At 44.5% G+C, this 17,500-nt stretch overlaps 1 protein-coding gene across 1 annotated transcript in view; it reads left to right on the forward strand.

The window, feature by feature from the left end:
* The window catches only part of LOC130580843 (methylated-DNA--protein-cysteine methyltransferase-like), a 115,682-nt gene that overhangs the window by 82,879 nt on the left and 15,303 nt on the right, over positions 1-17,500 (forward strand). Inside the window, exon 3 of the mRNA XM_057378598.1 lies at positions 7,381-7,538. Within this exon, the coding sequence (XP_057234581.1) occupies positions 7,381-7,538 (158 nt within the window). The remainder of the gene's footprint in view (positions 1-7,380; positions 7,539-17,500) is intronic.

Consider the following 17,500-nt stretch of genomic DNA (forward strand, 5'->3'; position numbering starts at 1 on the left):
CCCCGACAGCCAAAGCTCTCCAGGTCTGTCACAGACACTCATCAGTAAAACCCTCCTGTGGGTCCATTCTGCAGGAACCCAAACCCTAATCCTGATATCCAGCCCCAGCTGTCTGTGCTCACAGCCCTCTGTTCAATCCCAAAACTCCTCTCTGGTTTTTAATTATTCCCAGCATTGTTTACACATCGGAAATTTTTGGAGGACCACAGAAGTCCCTTCCCACCCAAAGCAGTCTGGGACTGAAGGAGGGTGGATGGAGCAGACACCAAAAATCTTTGGGCACTGGGATGCCCAGGAGGAGTTTGAGGTGGTTGGGGAACCATAACTTGGTCGTTGTCCTTCCCCTGATCATTGTTTTGACAGATCTTTGTTCATGATGGGATTCACTCAAGTGCAAACACAACAAATGTTCAGGGAGGGGTTCCAAGCCCACCCACACCGAGATTTTTCTCCTTGGATGTGTCTCTGGTGTTCCTGGGGCGGTGCCACATCCCAGGCCAGACTCTGGTTTGAAATCCCTGTCTTCCTCTATAGGATTCCAATCAAACCTGTAATGGTCCAGGGCAGTGAGCAGCATTTAATGACCTTCAGGGCTATCACTGGAGTCTTTTGGGCATTGACATTGATTTTCCTTATCTTGGCATGTGGAGACAGGAGTTTCACTCTGTCCTTCCCAGTGTTTGCTGGTGCACACCAGTGGCAGGGAATAACAGGGAGCAGCTTTGCAGGGCTTGGGAGAGCCCAGCTGGGCCCCCAAACTTAACATCATTCATTACAAAATTAAAAAAAAACCACAAGATTATTCAGATATCTTTGTATTTATTCAAGATGTGTGTTTATTATTTTTATAGCAAYAATTTTATTCATTAATTTATTGTGTATGTAATTATACATTTATTGGTTATATTCTTTATAACAAATGGAATATATGGGATTTGTATCATGTACGTGATGCCCAAACCTCTGTGCAGGTGGTTCTTTCTCAGTTAGGATGGAGAATTTCTCACCAGGCAGATCCATAAGAATTTGCATCCTTGRTGACAGATAAAAACAGAGTAAGGAAAACCCTTCACAGGTTGTATGACAGGGACCAAGCCTGGCTCAGTTCTGAGTTCTCRTGCTCTTCCCTAAATGCATCAATTTTTCCTTAAGGTCTTAGACSGAGCAGTGCCGGGGCTGTTGGGCAGGATTTTGGGACTGATTGCTGATTATTGCAGCTCTCAGCCCTCTTTTAATCCCTCCCTGCCATCCTACAGCCACTTCATTTAGAAGCAGCTAAATTAAACYGTGTCAGGATGTGAATTTGAAGCCCAAAAAGGCGCTTTGTTGGCTGATTCAGTTGGGGGGAAGAAATGCAGCGGAGCCACCCGGCTATTTGAACTCTTTATTTGCCACATTTACAATATTAATAACACTGTTTCCAGAAGTTGTCACATCAAGTAAAAGATCTTCATTCCGGGCTGTCTTTTGGGGCCAAATCGAGACTGGATGCATGCATTTAATAAATTGTAGTCTCAAGTAGTCATTTTGGTAAATAATTAGCTGGGGTGGAAGAATAAGTTAGCATATTGTATGCATCCAACGCTGCAAATGTACACACAGCAAACTTCGCTATTAATCAACAGCCGAGCACTGCAACTTGGGGCTCATACATAATGAATTGTCCTGAAACCTCCTGGGCTTCATTGAGAGAAAAAAGAAGAGAAAACACAAGCGTGGAAAGCTTGGGAATGAAATTGAACGAGATTTGTCCCGTAATCGGTTTGGAGTCGTTAAAGAGGATCCAGCRGCGGGTTTGGGGTGGCTTTAGCCTCATCCATGGAAGGAAGGAATCTTAAATGATGTTCAGGTGTGGGTGAAATTCATCTTCAGGAAAATTTCACAATGAAGGCTCCAGTAAAAACATCAACTCACTCTGGGTTGTTGTGGAAGGAATAACGCTGCCTTGCTAAGTCGCGTTTTAATGGTAATTTTTGTGGGTTAATTGTTGCTGATTCTTCCGTTGGAAAAGGAACACAGCAGCTGTTTCTGGCGGAGGAAAATGGTTTGGTAAGGCAAGCACAGATCAGTGTAAGTGTAAGAAAAGACAGCCTTCAGACAGCAGTGATTTAATTTATTATGCAAATAATTTAAATTAATRTGTAACTTTTCAGTTCAGTTCTCAGATTGTGCAACTTTTTTCTGTGACAACTTCAGTCATTTGCTGATAAAACAAAAAAAAAAAAAGCCATTTAAAAACCAATCATTTTTAAATCATACTGGCCCCTCATACCTATTTCATGACAATAGTTGCTGTTCAAGCCCTAGAGGATCAAGAGTGAGTTGTCCTGCAAATGTAAAAACTTCCTCTGATTTAGGAGCTCTGTTATTAACTATTTTAGAGATATATAAAACTTATATAAATACTCAGAATTATCTATACTGATGACATTCATGGAGCTCCATGCCAACAGTCATCAGGCACTTCCCACCATTGGGGAAGAAAATTACAAAAAACCAAATAAAAAATGGAAAAGAAAACAGCACAATTACAGAATTACAAAATTGTAAATTATTAAAAATTACAAAATATTACAATTTAAAAAATTTCAATTAATAATGTAATCTGAATCTGTCCACAAGTATCAAAGGCACTTTGTTGACTCCAGGTTAGGAGGAGTTGCGGTTTTTTCATGTGCTACTTTAGGGCCCTTTTTTTTTTTGTTAAGTATCTTTACCAAAAAAAATTAAGAAATTTAAAATKTAAATAAAGGGGACTCTTCATTGTCTCAGTTTCTAAACCTCTCCTTAGGCAATCCACGGGAAGGTGAGATAGTTTTTTTGGTTTTTTTCCAGGGATAAGACACTCAGGTGTCTGTGGCTACAGGCAGTGGAGATTTGGATGTTACAGTCAACCTATCAGTTATATTTAGAATATAGTAATATATTTATATATTTATATATTTTTTTAATATAAGTAAAATATTTTTAAATGCTTTAAAAATAAACATCTATTTAAAAACACATTATGGGAGCTGCTACAACACTCTCAAGGTATTTATTTATCCTAAGGAAGCTGCTGGCTTTCCCCCAGGAATGTGCCAGCACAGTGGTTGTGTCACATCCTCTTCCTTCCAGCACAGCTCAAGGTCCYCCTGCTTTCCCTTAATTTATAGGGGCACAGAGCAGTGAATAATGACCATCCTGCCCCTGCAGAACTGRGCTCCTCCCAACATTTTGCTGCTTTTCCTCCTGGCTCACCCTTTGGGATGATCCCAGAGCCAACCTGCTCCTTCCATGTTTATTTTGGAAGCGCCCTGGAAACCCCCAGTACTTGGCAGCGGCTCTGGAAGGAGCCCTTAAACTGAACCAGGTGCTGGTGCTGAGCCCAGCTTTTYCCTCATTTCATCCCTGAGCTGCTGATTCCATCCCACAGTGGTGATGGAGGTTTGGGAAGGCTCCTCTTGGCTGTGGGATGGAAAGAAACCCATGGGATTGCAGGAGGAGGGGTGTGGGATAGCTGCTGTGTGTGAAAACCATAATCCTGGGCTTGGTTCCCATCTTGGGACTGATCCTGGGCTTGGTTCCCATCTTGGGACTGATCCTGGGTTGGTTCCGATTTTGGGACTGACCCTGTGCTTGGTTCCGATTTTGGGACTGATCCTGGGTTGGTTCTGATTTTGGGACTGATCCTGGGTTGGTTCTGACTTTGGGACTGATCCTGGGCTTGGTTCCCCTTTTGGGACTGATCCTGGGTTTGGTTCCCATTTTGGGACTGATCCTGGGTTGGTTCCCATTTTGGGACTGATCCTGGGCTTGGTTCCCATTTTGGGACTGATCCTGGTCTTGGTTCCCATTTTGGGACTGATCCTGGGTTTGGTTCCCATTTTGGGACTGATCCTGGGCTTGGTTCCCATTTTGGGACTGATCCTGGGCTCTCTGGGGCTTCAGCACCCCTGATGTGCTGCAGCAATGGGTGCCTGGCCTGAAAAAGGGGCTCTTTGGGCCACATATCCAACCTGAAACAACATTTGTGTATTTTTAGATGACTTTTCATAGCCTGAAAAAAGCTTTTTTTTTTCTCTTGGAGGAATTTGTAGTTTAATGAAGCATCACGCTGTAAAGTCCTGTAGGTGAGTTGGTCACGTGCAGCTCAATCTCCATTTACCATCCCCAAAAAGTAAAGGCAGACAAGTGACAGGCACGTTACTGCTGAGGAAAAAAATCCAGGTCAAAAACTGAAATTAAATAAAATTAAAATATAAAATGTCCACTAAACACCCACAGCAACGATTGTTGACTGGGTGAAAACACAAAAACCTCCACTTTGAATTTTTTGGGATGTGCAGCAGCACCCAGCACAATTCAGGAATGAAGACAAGAGCAGTGACAGACTCTGATGAAAGGGGAARCAATTTAAATAATGTGGTTTAAATGAATATTTCTCATGATTCCAGCCCCACTGCAAAAAAAAAAAAAATGGTCATTTTTAAGGAAAAATTTAAAAAATTCTCCAGGGTGAAAGCAAAGCTGTTGGATTTCTGATGTCTTTTGTTGAGGGTTTGGGGGGGTTTATTTTTGATGAACGTGCTTATTTTGTTTTCCTATATAAAAGTAAAATTGCTTCTTGTTGAATCACAAGGTTGAGACTTAAACTCTCCATGGGTAAAACACAATAAATGCCCCCTTTGGCCACCACCTCATGTGCTGTGAGCAGGAGCAGCTCCTTTTTTTGAAAATCATCCAAGGCAGGACATTAAGAAAGGCTTAACTTTTCACTTTTTCATTCCTGAAGWTTAGGCCCAGGTAGTTAATATGTGTCTCAGATGGGTATTTTTCTCTAAATTTCAATTTTTTCCTGTCCATCTTGACTTAGAGATGCTCCAAGAGTGGAGCACTCAGAAACTTTCCAAGAAATCTGACTCTGAGCAGAGGGATTTCCTTCCAGGGGGGAATTTCTCATGATGTAACCACTCTGCTGCTTTTACCAATGTTTTGAGACCGCTTGGATTCTGTTTTTTGAATGTCCTTAAAGGCTTTGAAGCCTGAGAAAACCTTTTAARAGGCAGCTGGTGTTTCCAGTTGGACATTTAACACCGAGGCAGTTTGTGGAAGGATTGCTGCTGTGCAAGGATGGAAAGGGAGAGGGGACAGAAGACACCCCGATGAGTTATGGGCTCTCTTTCTCTTCATTAAAGCTGTCACATTCCCAGGAAGAGCTGTTACCATCCCTAGCCAAGTAAATTAATGTGAAAGTTTTCCCTTTTTTCAGCTCTGTGCCAGTTTGAGGCTCGGGGTGTGTGTTTTGGCGGCGCATTCTTGGAAGGYAAATTCATTCCTGCCCTGCACAGAGATTTTTCTTTCCTTTGCTGGCCAGGGTGGAGCTGCCAGGTGCTGGGAAAGCCTCTGGTGTKGGATTGCTGGGAGAATGAGCCCTCCAAAAACATCTGGAGAAGTTCAGCAGGGCCAGGGCACTGCTCCTAAAAACGGCAATTAAAAAGAAATTTCAAAATAAATCCTGCCCAAACGCTTCTGCCAGGGAGCACCTGGTAGGAGYGAGGAGTGAGGAATGTGTGKGATGATTTGGGTTGGAATGGAACCCAAAATGCCACCCAGTGCCACCCCTGCCATGGCAGGGACACCTCCACTGTCCCAGGCTGCTCCCAGCCCCAATGTCCAGCCTGGCCTTGGGCACTCAAAGGGATCCAGGGGCAGCCACAGCTTCTCTGGGCACCCTGTGCCAGGGCTGCCCACCCTACAGGGRACAATTCCTGCCCAATATCCCATCTAAATCTACCCTTTTCCACCTTAAAGCCATTCCCTGGCTCCTGTCCCTCCATCCCTTGTCCCCAGTCCCTCTCCAGCTCTCCTGGAGCCCCTTTGAGCACTGGCAGAGCTCCTGCAGTCTCCCAGGCTGGTTTGGTGCCCTGGCTGGTCCCTGTCTGCAGGCAAAGGCAGAGCTCAGAGCTGCTGCTGTGAGCAAACAGAGATTTTCTGGTTTATGGTGACATTAGAGCCCAAATGATTTCCAGACTCCCGAGAATGGGATGCAGGATGATGTGGAAAACATCAGGCACCCAGAGTTTGTGGTGCTCTTCCGGATAAACGGAGCAGGAAAGTCTCCCCATGTCTCTCCCAGGTTTCACAGGAATTATTCTCATTTTATTCTCCCATTATTTTGTTGTTTGTGACACAGAACCATGTTCTGCAGTGCTGTACCTGTGTGAAATAATGCATTATCCGTGGTGTTGGGAGCTCAGTTTGCAGTCCATGTCACAGGGAGTTGTGTGGAAAAGTTTGAGYGTGGATTCTCATAGCTTTGCTTTTAGCAAAGAGATTMTTAATCAGGAAAATAGCACAAGTAYACATCACTTTTATAAAGCAAATCCATCCTGCTCCACACACAAAAAGAAACTGAGAAGTCAAAAGCATCAATTTGATAAATAAATGCAGAGAGAGAAATAAAATGCTGCTGCAGCATCACCCTCGATGGTGCCTCCATCATTTCTCACGGGTGCATTGCTGATGGGTGTTTGTTCATTGGGATCCTCACATGGGCTCTGCAGGTTTGGGAGACCCCTCCAGCACACCCCAGCCTTGGGAGCAGCAGGAGAACATCCCTGGAAGCACAGAGGGTGGGAAGGAGCCGGGTATGGGCAGATGCAGGGTTTGTGTCCATCACTGCCATGCTCACATTGCTGCTCCTGGGGAGCAGAAGGAGCAGAAAGCAGCACATGTTCATTCAAAAAAAGCACTACAGGTGCTTTCTGCTCGCTGGCTCTGCTCCCCAGCCCCTGCCAGCACGAGCTGCCACTGGAAATCAAATGAATTCTCAATTGCTTCCTTCCAATTGAATCAGGGCAGGGAAGCAGGAGCTGCAGGAAGCAGGGAGCTGGAGCTGTTTCCTTTGCTCCTTCCCCAGGGATGGGCCCTGGGGACAGAGACTGAGCCCTGGGGGACACGGAGGAGGGGGCTCTGTCCAGCCTGGGAGCACCAGGATGGGTCATTCCCATGGGTTTGGGTGGTGTTCCTGCTCCCTGACATTCCCCCTTCTCCTCGTTCATGGATTTCCTTACAGGTGTTCAGAACATTTTGTGTCTGTTTGCATTTGTAGAGGTGACAAGGGTGAGTTTTTGTTACTGCTGTCAGGAATCTCTTCACTTTTCTCAGAGTAGAAAAAAGAATCTGACTCCAGATTAAATGTTTGAGGTTATTTTGCTGATACAGGGATGTGAATATTGGATTTTATCAAAGAATTACGGAGTTGTTGGGGTTGGAAGGGATGCTCAGAATGTGTTGTTCCACCCAAGGATATTTTTTGATGGACCAGGTTGTTCAGAGCCCCRTCCARCCTGGCTCTGTCATTTTTATTGCTGCAATTTCCCATTTGTGTTTTGGCAGGGCAGAGTCATCRTCAGCCTGCGAGGTGTGTGAGGGCACCGAGGGGATGCCAGAGCCACTGCAGCAGTGCACAGCCTGGCTGAGAGCCTACTTCAGTGAGCCAGGGGGCACAGGGACCCTGCCCGTGCCAGCTTTGCACCACCCCCTGCTGCAGACAGGTCAGTGCCACCCTGGAACCCTGCCTGTGCCATCCCCTGCTGCAGACAGGTCAGTGGTCAGTGCCACCTTGGGACCCTGCCTGTGCCAACCCTGACCATCCCCTGCCCCAGAAAGGTCAGTGCCACCCTCCCTGTCCCTGCCAGCCTTGTGCCACCCCCTGCTCTGGTCAGATCAGTGCCACCATCCACCCTGCCCATGCCAACCCTGCACCATCTCCTGCTCTGGACAGGTCAGTGCTCCCCTGGAACCCTGCCTGTGCCAGCCTTTTGCCATCCCCTGCTCCGGACAGGTCAATGCCCCACCCTGCACCATTCCCTGCTGCAGACAGGTCAGTGCCACCCTTGGACCCTGTCCCTGCCAGCCTTCCACCATCCCCTGCCCCAGAAAGGTCTGTGCCACCCTCCCTGTCCATGCCAGCTTTCCACCATCCCCTGCTCTGGACAGGTCAGTGCCACCCTGGGACCCTGCCTGTGCCAGCCCCTGCTCCAGACAGGTCAGTGCCCCCTTCCCTCTCTGGTTTTCGTCTCCCTCACTCTCGGGCACAGCTATGGAATGATGTGGGGCAGCTGCCAATGCTCAAAGGTGGGGTAGGGTCCCGTCTGAAGGGCTGGGAGCTGCTCAGGGGGGTGGTGGCTACTGGAAGGAGCTCTTGGCCAGCAAAAGGGGGGGTTGAGGCTTTGGCAGAGCTCTCCTGACAGGAGGGGACAGCCAGAGGGTCGGGCTCTGCTCCCAGAACAGTGACAGGAGAGAGGGAATGACCTCACTTTGCCTCAGCAGAGCTTTGGAAATCGGGAAAATTCCTTCCTGGAAAAGCTGTCCAGCCCTGGCACAGCTGGGAGTGGATCCCCATCCCTGGAAGGATTTAAAAACCGTCTGGATGTGGCACTTGGGGATGTGGGTGGCCTTGGCAGTGCTGGGATGTTGGAATTGCTGGGCTCAGGGGATTTTCCAGCCTCAGTGGTTCCCTGGTTCTGCAGTTGTGTGTCCCTGTCCCAGTCAGGGATAGGGTGCATCAGGCAGCTGTGTTTGATTCCTCAGAGTTCACAGGGATAATTCTGACACTTYTAAACAAAGAGCAAAGAGAATTGTTACCAAGTTGTGCTGTTTATGAACTTAGATAAAAGCAACACCTGAGAAAAGTCCCTCCTTATTCACCATTCACCATTTATTATCTGTGTTCCTGGAGGCTTTGTAACAGAAATCAATCCTTGAAATGAAACGGGTCCTATTGCTATTATTATTATTATTACTATTATTATTATTATTATTGTTATTGTTATTGTTATTGTTATTATTGTTAATCATTTATATGTTTGTGTTATTGATATTAATCTATTGTATTCGTAATATGCTTGTTATTATATTATATTAATATATTGAGTTATATAATAATAGTAGTAGTGGTAATAATAATAGCAATAATAATAATAACAACAGTAATAATAGTAATAATAATTATAATCCCCAAAGTGTGATTTTTGCTTCTCCCCTGCCCCTGAATGCCACCATTTCTCAGTGACCAAGGCAGTCTCAKTTCTGTGAGCTCTGCACAGTGACTTTGTTTTCCTGAGCACCTTCTGTCCTTGCTCTTCCATGTTATGGAAATTGCTCGGTGCCAGATCTTTCACAGCCAATTCCAGGRTGGTGCTGAGGAGGTTTTTCATTACCTGGGATGAAATGAGGTGCCACATTCTGGAARCTTTGTCCTTGAGGGTGGATGTGAATGGCCAAAGCCAGGTGGGAAACATTGCTGCTGCTGCCTTCTCTGCAGAGCAGAGGGGAATTCTGCTTCCCAGATTATCCACCAGAACATTATAAAACATTTTAAATGGTGCTTTTTCTTTCCATCAGTTTTCCCAAATGGGACACTGAATTCTCTTTAGCTTTGTGAGTGGAATCCCTTGGTGTCAGCACTGCTGATCCTGTTTTAGCTGCTGTTTTGGGGTTCAGCCCTGRGAGGTTTGGGTTTGTAGGAGGCTTTGCTCCATCCCTAGGACACATCCAACAACCTTCCTGTGCAGGCAGCCCTGAAGAGCATTTAAAAGAGGAAAAATAAGGGTATTTGTYAACAGGAAGCTTCTTAGGGAAATAGTCATCACCCTTGGATTTTTGGGGGGATGGAGGAAAGTTCCTCAGCAGCACCCAGACTCCAAACGCAGCCAGGAGCTGGGTTGGGGTGGATGTGGATTTTGGGGGTGAAGGAAAGATTTTGGGGCTCCAAACACAGCCAGGAGCTGGGTTGGGGTGGGTGTGGATTTTGGGGGTGAAGGAAAGATTTTGGGGCTCCAAACACAGCCAGGAGCTGGGTTGGGGCTGATGTGGATTTTGGGGAGATGGAGGAAAGTTCCTCAGCACCACCCGGGCTCCAAACACAGCCAGGAGCAGGGTTGGGGTTGGTGTGGATTTTGGGGATGAAGGAAAGTTCCTCAGCACCATCCAGACTCCAAACACAGCCAGGAGCAGGGTTAGGGTGGATGTGGATTTTAGGGGGATGAAGGAATATTCTTCAGCAGCACCCAGGCTCCAAACACAGCCAGGAGCAGGGTTGGGGTTGGTGTGGATTTTGGGGATGAAGGAAAGTTCCTCAGCACCATCCAGACTCCAAACACAGCCAGGAGCAGGGTTAGGGTGGATGTGGATTTTAGGGGGATGAAGGAATATTCTTCAGCAGCACCCAGGCTCCAAACAGAGCCAGGGGCAGGGTTGGGGTGGATGTTCCTGGTGCCAGGGGGGTCAGCTGAGGGTCCCTGCAGCCCCCTGGCCATGGGAGGGGTGGCTCTGGGGTCCCACTGACCCCTGGAGCTCATGGGGTTGGGTTTGACCCCCTGCACCCCGGGTTAGTGCTGGGGGCACTGTTCTCACTGCAGCACCTTCAGGATTTTTAATTCAGCTCAGTTTTTGGCTCTTGGCCTGGGCCCAGGTGTGTGTGTGTGTGTTTTACTGGGGAAGGACCTACGTCATGGGAACATAATGAGGAATTAATTGGCTCAAGTCACAACATTGCTGTTCTTCTGTGACTTTCRCCCTGCAATGCTTTCATAAAACAGAAAAAAAATCACATTGGAAAAAACATGGAAATAGATGACAAATAGTCCTCCACAAATCTGAAGGACTTGGTTTTAAAAGTCATTTAGGAGAAAGGTGAGGTAAAAATCAAGTTATGATGGGTTGCACTTCAGTGTATCTGCACATCAGAATTGCAGTTCTGCTAAATTAGGAGTTTGGTATTTATTTACTTTTACACATTTACATTTGAAAGTGCCTCCTCGTTTCTCCAGGCGCTCAAAAATGCAGAGCAAACATCAGTGAGAGCATGAGGATCCAAAGCCAGGAAGGCTTTTTCTCATCACTCTGATTTTCTCCCATTTCTGTTGAGCAGCAGCTCCTCAAGCAGGGCCCTGAGCACTTTGGGACAGTGGGAGRTGTCCCTGCATGTGACAGGGGTGGAATGGGAYCAGTTTAAGGTCMCTTCMAATCCAAATTGGAATTCTGGGATTCCRTGATCAGCAAAACCCTTGGCCCTTCTCCCCTTCCCTGTAAATATGACTGTGTACAGTGTGGCTCTTTGACAGAAGATTCAAATTCATCCTCAAGTGCTATTCTCAGCCCAATTCCTTTCTAATCAATGCTTAGATCAAATTTTACTTTATTTTTTCTGTAATAACTTCATCTTAACCCTGGACAGGAAGGGTTTTGCTTATGACAATAAAAGGCTCCTCATTTAAGGTCCATTCCACCCCAARCCWKKCTGRGATTCTGTATTTACATTTTGCAGTTTTGAGCTGCACCATTCACTTGCTGAGGAGGAGGGAGGCAAGACTTGCCCTTTCCTAGACAAACAAAAAAAATGTCATTTTTACCAATGATTTATGCTGCAATTTGTGAAATTCTCTTAATTTGTAGTAGAGGTTCAATTCATTAGAGAAAAATAAGTTAGAAATATCTCTGATTTTCCCTTTCTCAACACTGCAGCTTCATCAGACATGCAAATACATTTCTATTTAGGCTTTTAGAACGTGTTAAATATGAAATAATCTGCTCGGGAACATTCGTACTTCACATATCTGGACATGGCAGATTCAAGTGCAAAGAGATGACAAGCTTTCCTATTTCTGTCTGCCAACTCAAAATTCAAATTCCAGASACTGGCATCTTCCTTTATTACCATTTCATGTGAGAGGAGTTTTGATAAGCAGAAAGTCACTGTTTTGTGAGACATTTAATGGATTTTTACAACCCAATACTTYCCTACAATTTTCTGCAAACAGAAATCAATCCTCTCCAACCTTCAAAAATGGAAACAACAAAACCCCAAAAATAGCCCAGTTACTCTTATATCTCTTATTCTCTTTCCAGCCCAGTTGGCCCATTGCTTTCTACCAACTATATGTACTTAAAAACAAAAACTAAACAAGAAAATCAATACAAATGCATTCTGGGTRGAAATACCTGCAAAATTCCTGACCCAGTTCCTGTTGAATTCAGAGTAAAATTCCCATGATTTTCAGTGGAAGCCTGTGTGGTTTTAAGTGTATTTTAGATATTTCTGTTGGGGTTCACTGCTCATAGGATAAATTGCCAAATGTGAGCTATTTAGGATAATTCAGGCCCTCTTAGGTGCAGATTTCCTTTGTGGGAGCACTGATTGCAGATGTTCATGGGGTTTTGGTGGACCTTTTCGGGATAACCATCACCTGATGTGACCTTGGAGGAATGTAAGGATGGAGAGATCAGTGTGTCTGTCCTGCTGTGGAGAAGACAGGGAAAAGGTCACCTATTTTTAAAAATAATGGTTTATTTCCAGTAGGCCAATCCTTTCTTGCCAGTATTCTTGACATTATTACAGGCAGGACATAATTAGAATAAAGAAGTATTTCCTAAATAGTTTATTTTTTAGGTAAGAGTGGATTGAAGATCCACAGCCAGCGTTCACCTGTGCAATGGCAACATTTTCACTTGTTCTCAGGAAATTTGGGAATATTCCAGTGAGTCAAGGCTCTGAAATAGCTGCAGAGATGTGAGGATACTGAAATTATTCCAAGCTTTGGTTCGGAAAGGAAGGGTTTGTGTTTTGGTGATGGGATTTTGGGAAGGAATTGTTCTCTGGGAGGGTGGTGAGGGGATGGGATGGAATTCCCAGAGAAGGTGTGGCTGCCCCTGAATCCCTGGAAATGTCCAGGACCAGCTTGGAGCASCCTGGGACAGTGGGAGGTGTCCCTGCCATGGCAGGGGTGGCACTGGGTGGCATTTGGGGACCCTTTAACCCAACCCATTCCACAATTCCCTGATCAATAATTGCACAGAACCACCACCAGACCCCAGGCAGGGCAGCTGCACTCTGACATCAGCAGCTCTCAAAGCCACGTGCGTGTGGGGCTTCTTTATAAAGTGAATTTGTTCAAAATCACATCCCTTTTCTCCCCGTGAAATAAAGGGAATCAGTTGACCCCGATCTAAGAACCGTTGTGACCAACCCGGTAACTTTTGACATCGCTGCTTGGGTATGAGGTTTAGATTAAAAGGGAAGGATTGAAGGTGGAAAAAACCCCACCAGTGGAGGAAAATGACTTTTTTATCCTGAGTTGTGCTCTCGTCATCTTCACCCGCAGCCCCAGAGCTCAGCGCCCGCTCTCCTTGCAGACCTGGGAGGAATAAGTTTAATTTAATTCATTTTTCCTTTGATTTGTTGGCTGGCTCGCCACACATGCAGCCCCACGTAACCTTTGCACCCCTCCTTAATAAAAACCCATGCAATCAAGATAAAAGGAAAGGATTTTATAAATACAGCCTCGCACACCCGTTTTATTAATGAACTTTCAGGCGAGTTTCCTTAAAACCCCACATCGATGGGAAATATCATCAATACTCATACGCATTTAACCTGTTTGGTGTTTCAGAGGTAATGTGCTTAATGGGACTGTTACTATGGTCAGCACCTTGTTTCTAAGTAATATTGTTAATTTTTTTTTCTGGAAATGACAATATGGTGGCATTTCTGACAGCYTTTCTATTAGGGTCACATAAATAAATTCATCTGAGGGGAAAAATTGTATACTAAAGGTGTTTTGCTGYTGCTTGACCTAAGGATGCCCCTTTCTGACCTGTTTCCAAGATGTTTTGCCATGTCTCCTGAGCAGTTTGTTTGCTGACCATTTTATTCTGGGAAAAAAAACAAGGACTCGCTTAACTGTAAAAACACACTTTTCACCAGAAATTTGCATCCCCGCACTCTTCTCAGGATAAAATATGCAAGAACAACATAAATGGCACACTCCTTTTTTTTTCTTTCCTTTCTTTTTTTCCCCATGAATTGGGCCTTTGATGTTCAAGAGGAGCCAGTATTAAAGGACATCCCTAGCAGGCTGTAGAAATTGTCCCTATTTATGACAAATGTAAAATAGTACAAATCTAGCTGAATGTGATGGTGTCATTAGTTTGTGAATCGCATCCTTGAAAATAACTGTGGAGGAGCCAAATCGGTTTAAAAGAAGATAACAAAATGGTTTAAGCTACTTAGGTTGAATGCCAATTATATTTTAATATTCAACTGAGCATATTTTACTAAGAAAAAAGGCAGCGTCGACGCATGCATAACTCATTGGCAGCGTCGACCAGCTGTGCCACTCTTCTCTTCGAATCACTTTGTGCATTTTAGTAGCATGGTAATTTAGTAGAGAACTACCTGAGTGATGGCATTTTCAATGAGCAGGTAATCTACAGAGAATTTTTATATGGTTATGAGTTCTGTGCTTCAGCCTGGCAACACAAAAATACATCAAGACCAATTACGGTATCAACTTTCAGCGTGATACCCTTGCCACGCAAGTGCATGTATTTCTGCCCCAGGCATTTCAAATTGCATCTAATTTGAAATCTTTGGGGTTTTAATTAAATTTCAGAATATATGGAATTCTTCATTAGTACCTGCTCTGAATAGCAGATTATACTTCTCTCAGCCTCTCGTTAAAGAAGTAGGCTGTGGTAAATAGCATGTTCAAGAACTGATCATTTCTGGTGCCTGGATATTGGGAACAGAAATAGTGAAATGCAAAATAATATCAAAAAGATTATTAGTCCAGTGAGGGACTCTTGATTTGTATTTTAATGGAATTTTACATTTCTCTTAATGATTTGCAAATTGTCCTCTGATTATAAGATGCATTAAGCTTTTCATTTTAATGGAGAGACACAGCCATTAGCAGAAATTTTTTTTCTGTCTTCTTTTTAGAGTGCTTCCCTGCAGCAGATAAATATTGAAACCATTAACACCTTTTGATGTACTTTATAGTGCTGCAGCTTGGACCAATACATGAATGAACATCACCCTTTTATATTTTAGCACTTTGCTRGAAGCTCCCGCTCGTCGTTCCGTGGGCGAACAATGACCGGAGCCCCGCGCTTCCCCCCCGTTTATTTCCTTATAATTAATGTTCCAAATGTTTCGGGGAACATCATTCATATTTAATGCCAAAAGAAGTGGTAAAGCCAACAAAAGTCAAGATCTGAAATGCAGATGGAGGGTGCTGTGACCTTAGCTCTGACCATCCTTCCGGGGAGGAGGGTTTGTTAGGGATTCGCGGTGGGCAGGAGCACCGGCGGCTCCTTTGTTGCAGCCTCCAGAACGCACCAGCACTCTTCATTCGTCAATCTGAAAGTCAAATTTCCTCCTTGCTTTCAGCTTAACGTGAACCCTTAATGTTGTATAAACATGTTGTGCCTGTGCTGACTTCATTGGGGCTGGCAGGAGAGCGCGGGATGAGGAGCAGCCTCCTCGTTGTGAAGCACAACGAGGATTTTCCTGATGCTGCAGGTTTATGTAAAATAACTGTGGCATCAGTTAAAAGTGGGATTATTAACCTTATCAACTCACTAAAATCCCTGTCATGTTCTTTGGATGGTTTGGAAAATGGAATCATTCTTTAAGAGGTGCAGGACTGGGGTGTTTCCCCAACCACAGCTGCTTCTCACACCCCAAAGAACCCAAATTTCCACCGGTGCCTTTGCAGGCTCCTCCTCTCCTGGCAGGTTCCTGTGAGAACTTCCTGCAAGCCAGGCACTGGTTGTAGCAGTGGAATCTCTGCAATCCCATCAGGGGTCACCACTAGGACTGCTCCTGTGTTTGCTTCCAGGATGTCTGTTCAAATAATTCGGATCTCAGGAATTCCAGTTGAGTTCATTTGATGGCACCAGGATCAGTCAGAAYGCTGAGTGCCTTCATGGGATGGCACTTCACCTCTTCCCAGTTGATTTGTTGCCTGCTTAAATACACTTTGTTTTTCTTCTGCTCAAAAGAAAAACAAAATTAAAAAAAAAATAAAAAGGAAAAACACAAAAAACACACCTTTACTTTGAGGTTGAAGCCAGAATATTCTGGGAATTATTTGCTGCCGCTGCATTCTTGGAAGGATGTTGTGAATTAGTGTTTGGAAAGTGCTGTGTACACATCAACCTCATCCATTAGGTGTTTATAACTCAATCACAAATTAATACAAATTAAAAAAAAATCAGTACTTTGATACTGACTTCATTGGTATGCAGTAAGGAAAAAGTTCTATTTTATTGCATTTAAGCACTTTAATGAGTATTATTTTTAACGTGCACATTTACAAAGGAACTTAGAGAAAGCTGAAGAATTTGCCGTTCCTTTTTTTAGCCCAGCRAGGATCTCACACTTTGTTCACGTAGTGGAGCACATTTGCATTGCATGTTTCATATATTAATTTTCTAGGCCAGGTTATCTTTGGCAACAGGATCTTCACAAAGCAACTGAGGGTGCAGATTTCTTGATCCAGAGTCCTTTGGGAGTGGATATTTGGGGCTGTTCCAAAAAATGAAACAGTAAAACCACCTCATCGGTGTAACTCTAAGTGGAATTAAAGAGAAAAGGCAATTTTGTGGGAAGTAGGGAAAATAGAGGAGAGTTCCTGTGCCATCAGCTTTCCTGGAGGAGAACATCAGGTGAGACAGTGGGGGCAAGGCTTTGCAGAGAATTTAATATTTCCTTTCACATTTCCTTGAGTGGGTTTAGAACAGATCTGTGGGGTTCTTGGGGGTTCCTCCTGAGCTGTGGGGCAGTGTAATATCTCAGATTGAAAGGGAACCTACAGATCCCCCAATTCCAGATCTSCAGAACATTCCAGATGTGCAGCACWGGATATTGCAGTGGAGTAAGAGAAACATCTCTGTGCTTGTAAGATGATAAAGCAATCTCCAGCTTGTATGATGAACAATAATCTTGTAGGACGTATTTATGAATTTCAGAYCCCATGTTTTACACTTCTTTGTTGTGCTTCTGAACTTCGTGTGGGATTTGAGGCCTTTGTTAAGGTTTCTCACTTTATTTCTCCAAGTTTACCCGATTTGTGCCCGATTTTGCTGCCCTGTTTTGCACTCCGAGGTTTAGTTGATGATCACAACCAAAACCTCAAACCAAAGGTCACGATGAGTTGGAAATGTTGATGGCAGTGAGGTTAATTTATAGGGATGGGTTTGAAATTGTACTTTATCGGGGTGTGTGAACATTGAATCCTTCCCCTTTTATTTTGGATTCACTAATATTGGAATGACACTCGCAGCACATCCACAAATCCTGGGATATTTTCTGCAGAACCTCCCTGCTTGCTCCAATCTCTGCAATCAGGAAACTGCATCTTCCTSATTTATTTAGGAACTGGGCAGGTTCATGTATCCCGTGAACAGGGAGAGTCAGAGGAGCTGAAATGTGGGAGCTGAATTTCTGTTGGGTTCCAACAGTGCAGTTTAATTTTTTTTTTTAATTCAGTTTAATTTTTGTTGTTTTCTCTGGAAAAAGAGAGGAGCAGAGAAAACAAGAACTCCAAGAAAAGGGGGGAAAGAGGATTGAGGTGGAACATGAACCACATTCAGTGCTCACCAGCAGGAATTTCTGAATTTTGAGTCCCATGGTGTCACCCAGGGGAGCACAGCTCAGCTCTCCCAGGTG

Source organism: Malurus melanocephalus, unplaced genomic scaffold (assembly GCF_030028575.1).
Source record: "Malurus melanocephalus ecotype Western Australia unplaced genomic scaffold, MMel_1.1 scaffold_366, whole genome shotgun sequence".
Taxonomy (NCBI): domain Eukaryota; kingdom Metazoa; phylum Chordata; class Aves; order Passeriformes; family Maluridae; genus Malurus; species Malurus melanocephalus.